We start from the raw sequence: 15358 nt of genomic DNA, 5'->3' as shown, positions 1-15358 counted from the left end.
TTGTTTAAATAAAGGATTACATTTTGAAAAAGAAAAAAAAATTAAAAACGTTCATTATGTTTTTATTACATCATGGTGGCAGTAATGCTCTGCCATATTTTCAAGCAGTCAGATTCACTTTTTGAATTAAAAAAAAAAAAAAAAAAAAAAAAAAAAGTGCCCGCTTTTATGTTGAAGACCTGATGTCTGACTTCCTCTGTGCTCCTCCCTTACTGTTTTCAATTGATGCATCGAGCTCCGTTCTTTTTAGGTTGGACCTGCTGCTGGGTGACCATCTATTCCATTGGGGAAGCGGAATTATTGCTTGGGCGGGCTTTTTGTTGCTGTGGATCTAATTTTGGAGCAGATATATTTAGTTAACCCCTGTATTCAAGGGTTTATTGTATTTATTTATTGACCAAGATGGGCTGCGCTGGATTCACCTGCTCTAAACACTCCCTGTGCGCACTCAACATCCTCTATGTGGTGAGTATGCGCAGCGAAATGTTCCATATGGATTATTATACTATTATACTATACCGTTTTTACCTATAGACGCAGTGCTTTTTCTGTCCTGTCAGAGTGGAAATACAGTGAGGGAAACGTCCTGCAGTATGCAACACTGCTCAGACGCTGCTTTAATCAATTATTCACTGTGGTACCTGATCTGGGATCAGATGCTCAGTGTGCCCATCATCATCAGATAAAACAAATGAGAAGTAAAGCGTTTAAAAGTCTGCCTGGTTTCTTTTTCAGGTGGAGTCCAGCTGTTAAGACATTTAAGTGTCGTTTCCTCCCACCACCCTTTTTCTGACATTGCAGAGGACGTCCTGTCTGTTAAAGCTTAGCCTGCAATCTCTGATAGCTCTTATCATGACTGGTTTCTAAACTTCTACTAAAGGCATGTTTATGACCCCTACAGGTTCCAACACTTCATAATGCCTGTTCATAGAAACCTTAGTTGTATATTATCTATAGTTAGCTTCACTTTATCAGTTTCAACCCTTCCAAAACCTGTAAGCATGAAACATCAGCAGGAAGACAAACAGCTGAATTAGTTTTTATCTGCTGTATGATTGTGTCCAGGGTTCAAAAGGAGCTTTATTATTATGTCATACAGCTGTCTATGTGGACATTGACACACAGACTCCTGAGTGAGTCAGAAGCATGCAGGTAAGGAACTTTCACCTGGAGCACTGACACTCTCTTTAGAGCAATGCATGCATTTGTGGAAAAGAGATCTGTCATTTAAAACCATTTAAGTTCAAAAACCCATCAGTCAACATTTAGTTTGACAACACTAACTGTTGATACTGCAACTAACCATTATTTTCATTATCAATGAATCTGCCTGATTATGTTCTTGATTTTAATTTAAAGAACATTATCTTAAAAAAAAGAACTTCCTAATAAGAATCAGAAATACTTTATTGATCCCTGGGAGAAAATTGGGTCATGTTACAGTTATGCATTATGCTATAATATGTAATTGGAAAAGAAAAGTGAAAAGTAAGAAATTTAAATGTGTGTGTGTGTGTGTGTGTGTGTGTGTGTGCATCATACTACAATATGTTGTAGTATGTTACGTATAACAACAGTATAAATAATAATGCTGAGAAATGGGATCTATAAATGTGTTAAAATGCAATAATAGTGTAAATAAGACATATTAGTTGAAATATACAGTATAAATGTAGTATTAATGCAGTATAAATATACACCAGAGTATTGCACAGTTGTACTGTTTTTATTAAATTAATATTATAATATATTAAAAATGTATTGTACTGTTAAGTCAGTATTACACAGTTGAAAATCTAAATTATAAATAAACTATCCGAGGGCCAGTCTATTGACTAAGAGTGTCTGACACATAACTTGGACAGCATCCTCCTCTCTGACACCACCACCCGAGAGTCCAGTGAGATTCCAGCTCACCAGTTTGAGTCTGTTGGCGTCCACTACCCTCAACCTACTCTCCCGGCACGCAACAGTAAACAGGAAAGCACTGGTCACCACGGGCTCAAAAAAACATCCTCAGCATTGTCTGGCAGATGCTGAAGGACCTCAACCTCCTCAGAAAGGTCCTTCAAGAAAAACCTGAAGTGGCTTGTTTTGTCCAACCAAAAATTGAAAGTTACCTCTTACACAAAACAATGGAAATCATCAAAAATCCTCACAGTTTAGAAGCTGTAACTTGGGAATGCCCATATATTTTCTGTCAATTAACTAAATATAGTTAGTGATGGAAAATGTATTTAGCAGCACAACTGCAAAAACATTCTTTTACAAGTAAAAATCCAGCATAAAAAAAATAGAAGTCACTGACTAAGGCTTTACATTTGTACTTGGATCTCATGTCTGTATGTTTAGTAAAGAGCTAGAGCAGGGAGGTGATTAGCTTAGCTTAGCAAAGACTGGAAACAAGGAAACAGCATGGCTGTGCAGCACGTTTTTGAAAAAAACACAAATTGTAATTTTTACTTTTCTGTTTGCATACAGATTAAAGGGGATGTATCATGCTTTTCCTAATTTTCAGACATGTATATAATGTCACAATGTTGGATGTTCATGTTAAAAATGGCTGACGTGTCAAATAACGAGGTAAACATATGTAGCAGTAATCCCTGTGAGCAAAAAGCAGCAGCTTCAGACTGCTCTGAACACTCGGTTTCCAATGGTTTTTTCTACTTTCAGCCTGGAATAACGTCAGTTTGTGATGGATTTCTTTATATGGAGATCTGCTACATGCACAGCACGGGAGTTTGCTGCTCTGCTCCGGGAGTAGTTATGCCAAGCCACGACGCCAGTACACAGCACAGCAAAGTAAAATAAGTAGTTTACCTGTTGGAGGTGGGCTGGTTGTTTGCATCTCTCATAAAACATCTCAATGTGGCTGTTTCTGCTTGTACTAGTCCTCCCTGCGTTATTTCTAACTGATCCGCTGAACAAATAGCTCCAAATAGCTCAATATGTCCTTGTTTCGACGGAGAGACAGGAGCTAAAATGGAGTGTAAGAGAAACTGTGTATATTGAGGGGCTGCATAAAGGGCCAGTATAAGATAAATAAGGAGTTTTTTGAACTTTGAATCATGCAGAGCTACTCTATTGGAGTCCAAAAATAAAAATTTAGAGCTGAAATGAGCATAATAGGCCCTCTTTAAACAAAAGAGACACAACTTGTTAATAATTGAGCTTTGGAGGTGTGTTTTTGAACTCCTGGCTCTAGCTCCATTCACAACACACTGACATGAGATTGATTAATATCAATCTTCTCATCTAATGCTCACCGAGGAAGCATATTTCCCAAAATGAGTACCATGTACCATTTTATTTCAACAGTTAAGTACTGTACTTCCATTAAGTTGCAAGTGATGGATTTAAAAAGAAATGGTCAAATTCAAAGCAGCAAAAGCCAAGATATCCTGACTAGTCCCTTAAATTGGTCACCAATTGCTCCAAATATGCTGGATCCTACAATTCCCATAATGCAGCTCAGTTGAACCTTTTCATCAGATCCTCTCTGCCTGGTGAATGCCCAAACTGAAAGCCCCAGTTTGTAATGCAGGTTTTCTGTTAAAGATTTCAATTCTACAAGCCAAATCTGAATGAACTGATAACATCATTATAACATCATTATGTTAGTATGTCTACATCTTAGACATTAATTGTTATAAGCTTAGTAAACTTAGTAAACTTTGAAGTTTCAGTTTGGTGGAGTGTCCCTTTAAAATTAAGGTTTATATTTATTACAAATCATGCCTGAATCTTCTGATAGCATTCAGACTCAGACTGTATGTCTGTCCTGTAGATGGTGAGTCTGCTGATGATAGGCATCGCAGCATGGGGGAAGTGGTTCGGTCTGGTGTCCAGTTTCCAGGTGGTGGGAGGCGTCATTGGTGTTGGAGTTTTCCTCTTCTTCGTGGCCCTGGCAGGCCTCATCGGGGCCATGAAGCACCACCAGGTCCTGCTCTTCTTCGTATCCTTCACTCGGCTTCACTGCTGCTTGTTAGAGCATATATAAGATGGTATTTATGAAGGTAAATATGTTGCAAAATGGGAAAGCATGTAGACTTCTTGTGAGAAATTGTAGAATATCAATCAATCAATCAATTTTTATTTATATAGCGCCATATCACAACAAAAGTCATCTCAAGGCACTTTTCACATAGAGCAGGTCAAGACCATACTCCTTAATTTACAGAGACCCAGCAATTCCCCCATGAGCAAGCACTTGGCGACAGCGGTAAGGAAAAACTCCCCTTTAACGGGTAGAAACCTCAAGCAGAACCTGGCTCTTGGTGGGCGGCCATCTGCTTTGACCAGTTGGGTTGAGAGAGAGAAAGAGAGAGGGAAAGGGGGAGGGGGGGACAGAAGAACAACAATCATAACAATAACAATAAGTATAAGCATCAATAGCCAGGGAAGGATGCCATCAGGACTGTGAAGGACCGCGAAGGCTCGGCCCAGAACCCAGGATTTCCTGTGAGATGGGAAAGCACAAAAAACTCCGGGGAAGAAGCAAAGTTAGTGACATGCATTGATGTTACATAAATGCATACAGATGGAGAGGAGGAGGAGGAGAGAGGAGCTCAGTGCATCATGGGAAGTCCCCCAGCAGTCTAGGCCTATAGCAGCATAACTAAGGGCTGATCCAAGGTGAGCCTGGTCGGCCCTAACTATAAGCTTTATCAAAAAGGAAAGTTTTAAGCCTACTCTTAAACATAGAGAGGGTGTCTGCACCCCGGACCGAATCTGGTAAGTGGTTCCATAGAAGAGGAGCCTGATAGCTGAAGGCTCTGCCTCCCATTCTACTTTTAAAGACTGTAGGAACCACCAGTAAGCCTGCATGCTGGGAGCGCAGTGTTCTAGTGGGATAATACGGTATTATGAGCTCTTCAAGATATGATGGTGCCTGACCATTAAGGGCTTTGTAAGTTAGGAGAAGGATTTTAAATTCTATTCTAGATTCTACAGGAAGCCAATGTAGCGAAGCTAAAATGGGAGAAATGTGATCTCTTTTTCTAGTTTAGTCAATACACGTGCAGCTGCATTCTGGACCAGCTGGAGAGTCTTTAGAGACTTGTTAGGGCAGCCCGATAGTAAGGAATTGCAATAATCCAGCCTAGAAGTAACAAATGCGTGAACTAGTTTTTCTGCATCTTTTAGGGACAGGATGTGCCTGATTTTTGCGATATTACATAAGTGAAAAAAGGCAGTCCTTGAGATTTGATTTATGTGGGAGTTAAAGGACATATCCTGATCAAAGATAACTCTCAGATTCCTTACGGTGGTGCTGGAGGCCAGGGTAATGCCATCCAGAGTAGCTATATCATTAGATAATGTGTTTCTAAGGTGTTTAGGGCCAATCACAATAACTTCAGTTTTATCTGAATTAAGTAGTAGAATATTGCAGGTCATCCAGGTCTTTATGTCCTTAAGGCATGCTTGGAGTTTGTTTAACTGATTGGTTTCATCTGGCTTCATTGATAAATATAATTGGGTGTCATCTGCATAACAATCAAAATTTATGGAGTGTTTCCTAATAATATTACCTAAAGGAAGCATATACAAGGTGAATAGAATTGGTCCAAGTACAGAACCTTGTGGAACTCCGTGTCTACCCTTGCCTTCACGGAAGATTCATCATTAACATGTACAAACTGAAATCGGTCTGATAAATAGGACTTAAACCAGCCTGCAAAAGGATTTGATGGTCGATTGTGTCGAATGCAGCACTAAGATCTAACTGGACAAGTATAGAGACAAATCCTTTGTCCGAGGCAGTTAGGAGGTCATTTGTGACTTTCACCAGTGCTGTCTCTGTGCTATGATGCGCTCTAAATCCTGACTGAAAATCCTCAAATAAACTATTGTTATGTAGAAAGTCACATAACTGATTAGAGACGCGAGAACTTGTAGAACAAAAATCTGAACTCATATGTTTACATTTTCACTTGTATAAAATATTTACACATGTGAGCAGAATTTGAAGTCAGAGAAAAACAAAACACATGAGAGCTTGTAGAAAAAATGTGAACTTGTATATTTTCACACACCCATGTTCTGAATGTGAAGTCACATAGAAAACATTCAGAAATGTGTAGATTGATATTTACATAAATACAATGACAGCTACAAGCCTGTAATCCAACATTTACTCCATTTTTTTTTTTTTACTTGAGTCCTTTTTCCAGTACAACAACTTGGTGATTACAAGCTCTTGAATTGGTCACTGATTGGACAGCCAGCAACTTACGTCTGATTGGCTGATTGGTGGTTGTACCGGAAAATGGACTCAAGTAAAAAAAGTAAATGAGTAAATGTTGGATTAAAAGTTTGCAGCTGTTATTGTATTATGTAAATATCAATCTACACATTTGTGAATATTTTTCCTGTGACTTCACATTCAGAACATGGGTGTATGAATATTTTCTGAGTGAAAATTATAACATACACGTTCACACTCTTTCTACAAGCTCTCATATGTTTTGTTTGTTTCTGTGACTTCAAATTCATTCACGTGTGAATATTTTATACAAGTGAAAATTCAACAAATTCAGATTTTTGTTCTGCAAGTTCTCGCATGGAGTCTACAAGCTCTCGCATTTTGCAACATATTTACCCTCATAGATGTTGCCTTGTTTCAAAATATTATAATTATATATAACTATATAACCCATATTATAATATTATAATTATAAGACCGCAGTTTAATCTAAAATAACTTTATCGAACAAGTCAGTTAATTTTATTAACAAGTCAGTCCTCTTGCTAACTGCATTCAAAATTAGCTGGATGATGATCAAGAGAATAGTTTTATCATAAGTAAGTAATTTCTACTAAACAAATAATTTAGAATATTTACATGAATAGATGTGTATGTGGGAATGATCTTTTCTAGGAGAAAGGGGTTCTTTGATGACTTTGCATGTAATGTTATTGGCCCACAAGCTGTTTTTAATCTAATGCAGTATGCTCTTTCCACCTCAGTGTTTTGGAAAATCCATTTTCCATTTATGTGTGCATGTGCAATAAGATCCAGACTAGCATCGTATTTCACACTGTAATAAGCTGAGCACTGACAGTACTCACTGCTCTATGTCCAGCTACTAACTCCAGAGTTTATTCTGCACATGCACAGTGTTTTAAGAAACACTTGCTTTCAACAGGACTATTTGTCCTATTTGTGATGTGTATATTTGTTGTTGTTCCTTGACATTGAAGCTCAGTATATGATCATCCTGTTCATGGTGTTTATCGTGCAGTTCTCTGTCTCCAGTGCCTGTTTGGCCATCAACAGAGAGCAACAGGTAAGATGAAAATGTGCAGTTTCAAAAGGAGATGGGTCTGGAGGAAAATGATAAAGAACTTGAGTTCCTGGTAAATTGTGAGATCAGTCAGAGGCCGAGATGTTCGGCTAACATTATGTATGTGTAAATGCTGTTTGTGGCAAATTAACACAAACTACACAAACGGTCCAGCAGAACAAATTCATGGAAATAACACAAGAAAATTTGCCTCCTGTTAATAGTCTGGCAACTTTTTTATAGTGGCATTGGTCTATTGTCTGTTGTTTAAGTTGACCAGTTATCCATGCATATATAAAAATACACATTACATCAAACAAAACAGAAGCAGAATCACTGTCAGTCTTTTAGGTTTCTTAGTATGGATTTTTCCACACATACATTTGCAACAAATGTGCATCCACTTGAATTTTTACATTGACTTTTTATCTATCCATTGCTGTCACACTGCGAGTAGCTTGCTTGTTAGCAAACATTGTGTAAATCAGAACATCACTACATAGACTTGCTAACTTATACATTGTTAGCTTGCAATCACTGGCACAGTTACAGCAATGACCGAGAGGTGGTGGAGGCATTATCACGTCGTGTTTCCTTGCAGTGGGTCTCCAACAGTTTAAAATGTTGACTGCAGCACTTCATTTTGTTTGTATCTACAATTTTGATGGCATGGATTCCAGAAACTACATTATTGATAACTTTTCCTTTGTGAGAAAATTACTACGGAGCTTAGAGGAAAATTTCTCCCTCATTTTCATGTAAAAATGTACTGCTTTGAATAATATTTGTGTCTGATATGTTTTTATCACGAATAAGTTCAAAACCTAGTTAGAAATTCTTAAAATGACATCTACTCCTTCTTCCTAATTAAAAATTCCAGAATCTATGCATATGCAAATATATTTCATTTTCAAAAGTTGAACTGTTGGACACATTGACTGTATATAAATATGGACGTCATGACAGCTAAACTAAAAAATCAAAGTAAATGTGTGGTGTAGCCTGACCGGAGTGGCTGGTCACTTGGTAGGAGGCAGACACAGGAAACCTTATCCAGGTATCACAAGGTGGTTTATTTACAAGAAAAAGTGGCACCATGCTACACATGTAACAAAACAACAACAACAACAAAAAAAATTATGTACAAAACAAAAAAACAACTAAATAGTTAACTTGGCCTAACTGATCAAAACTCAACTCATATCAACTGAACTAATATTAACTTATCATCATGTGCACATAGCTACACACTGATGTTCTAACCCCCCGACAGCCAAAAAGCAACTGCTTAAATAGACCCTTCCATCAGCAGTCCATCAGAGTCAATCTGGGCTGTACCATTGCTGCAGGTGCATCCCATGTCTCTGCTAAAACAGGTCAGAGATAAAGTTATTCCATCTTACCAACCTCCATGGTGAAACACTTTACCATAGCTTACCATATAACACATTTGCAACCATACATTAACTGATCAAAGTCACAGTAAATACCTCACTTAACCTAATTAACTACCACCCCCGCCACATTATCCAACCCAGTGACATCACCAATGATGTCACCCAGTGTATAAATACAGGCCATTGTTGAGTGCCTCCTCCTTTTGTCTGTGGAGCACATGGTGGGTATGGTAAGTAGCACAGAAAGAATAGGATTAAATTATGAAATGCTGACTTAACCCAGTAAACAATAACTAAACTTAACAATACTTGTCCGGTGTTTTACTTAAACCAAAAATGTTACTGGTATGTGAACTGTAACCAAACATAATGCAAACCACAAACAAACCCGGGATAGTATGTGTCTGCAAGTTACAGATTGATCATAAACATATGGCTAAACAAACAATTACCAAGCATGGTTAAATTTGCAAGCTATGTGGCATTGATGGTGAAAGTAGGGACAAATGGTGTATTCTCACCCACTTTGTCACAAAATGTCAAATAAATTTTTTCTAAAGATGGTTTCTGTCAGGTTTTTTGGTAGTTCTTATCACACTGATGTATGTTCACGTGCTCATTTTTTCAAGTTTTTTTAAATTAGTTGTTTGACGATATAAAAAGGGGTATGATGCTCTCAAACCTCCATCAGACGGCTGAGGGTGCATGTCCTGTGGGCCGCTATCCTGCCTCCCAATTCTACTGCACAGACTATGGCTCCAAATGATGTCACACAAGCAGGATGGCAGCTCCCAAAAAGAAGATATTTTGGCTTCACTTTTGCATAGCAGTAGGAGGTGGAGATGTGTCATCCATATTTATGTACAGTCAATGGTTGGATACAAGATATATCCTTTTTCACTGTAAAGTCCATTCTCAGTGTATGCACTAGAGGCTTCAAGTTTCCAAATTACATTTGTGTACGTTGCATGCTGGACCAGGATCAGCTTCCAAAATAGTTGTGATGTCACAAATCATGCTCGTAAGTCTGCCCCTTTAACTTAGATTTCCAGGGAGCAGAGAGAAACTTTCCCCCTTAACCAGATAAATGTGAAAACAGCTTTCTATTGTAAAACTCTGCACAGACATCATTCTTTACAGTGACGCTCAAACATCCAACTGTAGGAACAAGAAGAAAGACACATATTTGAATTGAGGGGACTTTCAACTTTCAACCCCCTTCTTTAAAAAAAAAGCTTAATTTAAATTAACAAGTCTTTACCAGCTGTGGATAAATATCTGTGGAGGAGAAATTCATTATTGTAGTTCCTTGCCTCCAACATCACTACATAGACATGAATGTCGGAGAATGTCATAGGTTGCTAACTTACACATTGTTAGTTTGCGAGCACTGACACAATCACAGCAATGAGCGAGAAGTGGTGGGGGCATTATCACATGTTTTATATGCTCCAGTGGCTATTCAGCGTTAGATGATGTAGCTATCACCTAATTAAGGATGTCCCTGCTGTGAAGACCAAATTTCCAGACCAAATGTCTCAGAACATCTGAACAAGGCCTGTAACGACTCAGAGAAATGTGTCTTTCATTTGCCTACAGTTACAGAAATATCATGTGACTGTGTCATGTTTACCAGATATTTTTGTTTTGGTGGTCATTAGTCACTGAGGCTACTGCAGGATATAAATAAATGAAGTTAGACATTGGCTTCACTGTTAACTAATTTTTAGCTTGGATATGTTGTTGTTGTTTTCTTGGAGTTGACAGGCATTCTTGGTCGTGTAGGAAATCACTAACTGAAGTAGAAGGCAGGGTGAGGAGTGGCTGCAGCAAAAGGAAGTATAATGCTTAATTTGTGGAATGATTACATATCCTTGACATATGATATTTAATGTGGTAAGAGCATTCAATGGAGCTTTGTCCTTCTCCTTTTGTAGAATCAGCCAGCAGTCACCATTCAAAGACGTTAATCTGAATAGATAAACACAGACAAAAACCTCAGCACCCTCAGGGAACACCGTCCATTACCACTAATCCAGCACAGCTGATTAGCAATGACGAGTATCATCTTCCCTTTTCAGGAAGAGACTTTGTTTGCATTTGTAGCGTCAGTAATGAAATGGAAGTGATTTGTGGTTGCTGTTGAAAGCTTTGATGAGCCAAGAGCACACTGCTGCTCCTGCTACCAGAAAACAGACAGACCCTTCACCTTTCTAGAGCTACTGACTATAATCGAAAGTGACCCATATTTAAAGGTATATGTAAGACAGCTGTGAAGCTCTGCAAGGACACAGTCAGATAATTGCAGTACAGTTGGAATAAAAAACTGTGGAGTAAAAAGTAACTAAATCTGTCATGCAATAAAGTTCCTACTGAAGATCTTTAGTTGTGCAATTAAATGCATACAGCAACTGTTTGTGTAAACAAACAGTAATGATCAATCAATCAATCAATTTTTATTTATATAGCGCCATATCACAACAGAAGTCATCTCAAGGCACTTTTCACATAGAGCAGGTCAAGACTGTACTCTTTAATTAACAGAGACCCAACAATTCCCCCATGAGCAAGCACTTGGCGACAGCGGTAAGGAAAAACTCCCCTTTAAGGGGTAGAAACCTCAAGCAGACCCCGGCTCTTGGTGGGCGGCAATCTGCTTTGACCGGTTGGGTTGAGAGAGAGAAAGAGAGAGGGAAAGGGGGAGGGGGTACAGGAGAGCAACAATCACAACAACAAGCACAAGCATCAATAGACAGGGAAGGATGCCATCAGGACTGTGAAGGACCGCGAAGGCTCAGCCCGGGACCCAGGTTTTCCTGTGAGATGAGAAAGCACAAAAAACTCCGGGGAAGAAGCAAAGTTAGTGACATGCATTGATGTTACATGAATGCATACAGATGGAGAGGTGGAGGAGGAGGAGAGAGGAGCTCAGTGCATCATGGGAAGTCCCCCAGCAGTCTAGGCCTATAGCAGCATAACTAAGGGCTGATCCAAGGCAAGCCTGGTCGGCCCTAACTATAAGCTTTATCAAAAAGGAAAGTTTTAAGCCTACTCTTAAACATAGAGAGGGTGTCTGCACCCCGGACTGAATTTGGTAGATGGTTCCATAGAAGAGGAGCCTGATAGCTGAAGGCTCTGCCTCCCATTCTACTTTTAAAGACTGTAGGAACCACCAGTAAGCCTGCATTCTGGGAGCACAGTGTTCTAGTGGGGAAATACGGTATTATGAGCTCTTCAAGATATGATGGTGCCTGACTATTAAGGGCTTTGTAAGTTAGGAGAAGGATTTTAAATTCTATTCTAGATTTTACAGGAAGCCAATGTAGCGAAGCTAAAATGGGAGAAATGTGGTCTCTTTTTCTAGTTTTAGTCAGAACACGTGCAGCTGCATTCTGGACCAGCTGGAGAGTCTTTAGAGACTTGTTAGGGCAGCCCGATAGTAAGGAATTGCAATAATCCAGCCTAGAAGTAACAAATGCGTGAACTAGTTTTTCTGCATCTTTTAGGGACAGGATGTGCCTGATTTTTGCGATATTACATAAGTGAAAAAAGGCAGTCCTTGAGATTTGATTTATGTGGGAGTTAAAGGACATATCCTGATCAAAGATAACTCTCAGATTCCTTACGGTGGTGCTGGAGGCCAGGGTAATGCCATCCAGAGTAGCTATATCATTAGATAATGTGTTTCTAAGGTGTTTAGGGCCAAGCACAATAACTTCAGTTTTATCTGAATTAAGTAGTAGAAAATTGCAGGTCATCCAGGTCTTTATGTCATTAAGGCATGCTTGGAGTTTGTTTAACTGATTGGGTTCATCTGGCTTCATTGATAAATATAATTGGGTGTCATCTGCGTAACAATGAAAATTTATGGAGTGTTTCCTAATAATATTACCTAAAGGAAGCATATATAAGGTGAATAGAATTGGTCCAAGTACAGAACCTTGTGGAACTCCATGTCTAACTTTTGCCTTCACGGAGGATTCATCATTAACATGTACAAACTGAAATCGGTCTGATAAATAGGACTTAAACCAGCTTAATGCAGTTCCTTTAATGCCAATTAAATGTTCCAGTCTCTGCAAAAGGATTTGATGGTCAATTGTGTCGAATGCAGCACTAAGATCTAACAGGACAAGTATAGAGAGAAATCATTTGTCTGATGCAGTTAGGAGGTCATTTGTGACTTTCACTAGTGCTGTCTCTGTGCTATGATGTGCTCTAAATCCTGACTGAAAATCCTCAAATAAACTATTGTTATGTAGAAAGTCACATAACTGATTAGAGACTGCTTTCTCAAGGATCTTAGATAGAAATGGAAGGTTAGATATAGGTCTATAATTGGCTAGAACACCTGAATCAAGAGTAGGCTTCTTAAGAAGAGGTTTAATTACAGCTACTTTAAAGGACTGTGGTACATAGCCTGTTACTAAAGACAGATTGATCATGTCTAGTAAAGAAGTGCTCACTAAGGGTAAGGCTTCCTTAAGCAGCCTAGTTGGGATGGGATCTAAGAGACAGGTTGATGGTTTAGCTGAACAAATCATTGAAGTTAGTTCAGACAAGTCTACTGGAGAAAAACAGTCCAAATATATGTCAGGATTTACTGCTGTTTCTAAGGTGCCTGTGTTTGGGGAGAGAACGGTGCCTGTTGAGGGCATGAGGTGGTTAATTGTTTGGTTAATGATGAGAAAAGAGTTGCATTGTCACAACAAAGACTGCTGTGTTAACTGCCTCATCTTTGATTAATGTTCAGTCATAGCTTGTTTTAGGAGGATTTTAAATGCAATACAATATAGATCAAACATAGATTTTTTTTTTACCCGAAAGCCAAGCAAAAAAATGGAGGTGCTATTTTCAGCCCTGACTCGCGATTGCAGTCTTCCTTTCTCAGGATGCATACAGCCCCACCAACCTCCACCAATAAGGCAAGGCAGATTGTATGTAGTCAGAGGGGCAAAAGCCAGGGATAAAAGACAAAGAGGGGCAAAAATATAATTCTGGAAAGCAATTTACCGTGGAAATTATGGCCTTGCACCATTAATAATTTCTTTAAAAAACCCTAAAAGTGAGAATGCTGAATACTGATTTGTAAAGCATGCTGCATTCCTCCTTGTCCGTGACCTGCAGGATCACCTGCTGGAGGTCGGCTGGAATAACTCCCAGAGCACCCAGAGAGATGTGGAGAAGAGCCTCAACTGCTGCGGCTTCAAACAGGTTGACCCCAACACCACCTGTGATGCTGTGAGTTTGTTTTCTTGCCTGTTACATGTTAGCATGTCAAAACAGGTTGATGCTTTCTAAGTTGATGGGATATTACCACAAATAAAATGCAGTTTGAAATGATAAAAACCTGTAACCCTGTCATCTTCTGCCTTTACCTGTTTTGCCTAAGTGTTCTGTCTCTGTTCTCCTGCAGGCCTGTTTTCCCAACCATTCCTGTTTGCCATGTGCAGGTAAGATCCAGGAACATGCTGGAGAGGTTCTCCGCTTTGTAGGAGGAATCGGACTCTTTTTCAGCTTCACAGAGGTGAGCCATCAAAACTACACTTAACTGCAGTTTTAATCAAACTGAGTGGTTTCACCAGCAGGACTGCAGATGACTGTTCAGCCTGCAGCAGGGAGTCAGCAAGATAAATCTCTGTCGTACATTTCTGTAGACTTTGTCATTTATCTGTATTTGATGTTTTATAACCATATCTGTGAAGGTAAATCTGCCCTTTTAAGAGTTCAGTATCAGTAGCAGAAGTAGAAGTATTATTTGTAGCAGTATTAGTAATACTATAAAATAGTAGTATCAGTAGCAGTAGCAGTATAAGAGGAAGTAGTATAGCAGTAGTAGCAGTAGTAGCAGTAGCAGTAGTAATAGTAATAGTAATAGTTGTAGTAGTAATAGTAGTAGTAATAGTAGAATTAAATAGTGGTTGCAGCAACAGTAGCATCTGTTGCAGTAGTAGCAACAGTTTTAGTAGTAATAGTCTACTAAATAGTGAATAGTCAAAATAAACTACAATGTGTATGTTCATGGTAATAAACGAACATGTCATCAAGTGCAGCAGTGTGGCTCATTGACATGTTTTGAATAGTTTTTGGACAACAATGGAGGTCTACGGCAAAGAGGAATAACATATATCAGTCTTTGATACGCACACAATACTTGTTAATAGATCAGTTCATTGTCACTCTGTCCTTGTGTCAGATTCTTGGAGTGTGGCTCACGTATCACTACAGGAACCAGAAGGATCCCCGAGCGAACCCCAGTGCTTTCCTGTGAGACAACACCAGCTTCGGCCCTCTCTCAGCCCCCTGCACCTCATCACCTCTACAGATCTTCTCTGGGCTTTAAAGGGGACCTGTTATGCTCATTTCCAGCTCTATATTTTTATTCTGGGACTCCACTAGTGTAGCTGTGCATGATTCACAGTTAAAAAAAAACAACTTATTGATCTTATACCAGTCCTTTATGCAGCCCCTCAGTTCAGCCTCTGCACTAACAGGTAGTCTTAGCTCCTGTCTCTTTAAGGCATCCCTCCTCTCTCTGTTCTGATTGGCCAGTTTCAGGAAGCCTGCCAAGGGGCAGCCTCAGAGTCATGTTAAGTTACTGCTGATGAAAACCCAATATTTCCTGCCTTACTGCTTCATATTAAAAGCTTTTAAATGACTAAATAACGGGAG

The 15358-nt window shown here is 39.1% G+C and overlaps 1 protein-coding gene across 1 annotated transcript; it reads left to right on the top strand.

Moving 5' to 3' along the window:
* The first annotated feature begins 237 nt into the window (after window positions 1–237).
* Window positions 238–15114, top strand: tspan13b (tetraspanin 13b). Its single transcript, XM_042434633.1, has 6 exons — window positions 238–465; window positions 3791–3958; window positions 7212–7292; window positions 13814–13927; window positions 14103–14213; window positions 14883–15114. Exons 1-6 carry the CDS (start codon window positions 403–405, stop codon window positions 14955–14957), a joined length of 612 nt encoding a protein of 203 aa, XP_042290567.1. The 5' UTR covers window positions 238–402; the 3' UTR covers window positions 14958–15114.
* Window positions 15115–15358: the final 244 nt, after the last annotated feature.

The sequence above is a fragment of the Thunnus maccoyii genome, chromosome 15 (assembly GCF_910596095.1).
Source record: "Thunnus maccoyii chromosome 15, fThuMac1.1, whole genome shotgun sequence".
NCBI classification, from domain to species: domain Eukaryota; kingdom Metazoa; phylum Chordata; class Actinopteri; order Scombriformes; family Scombridae; genus Thunnus; species Thunnus maccoyii.
The sequence above is the reverse complement of the archived record's forward strand: the minus strand, read 5'-3'. Positions and strand labels throughout refer to the sequence as shown.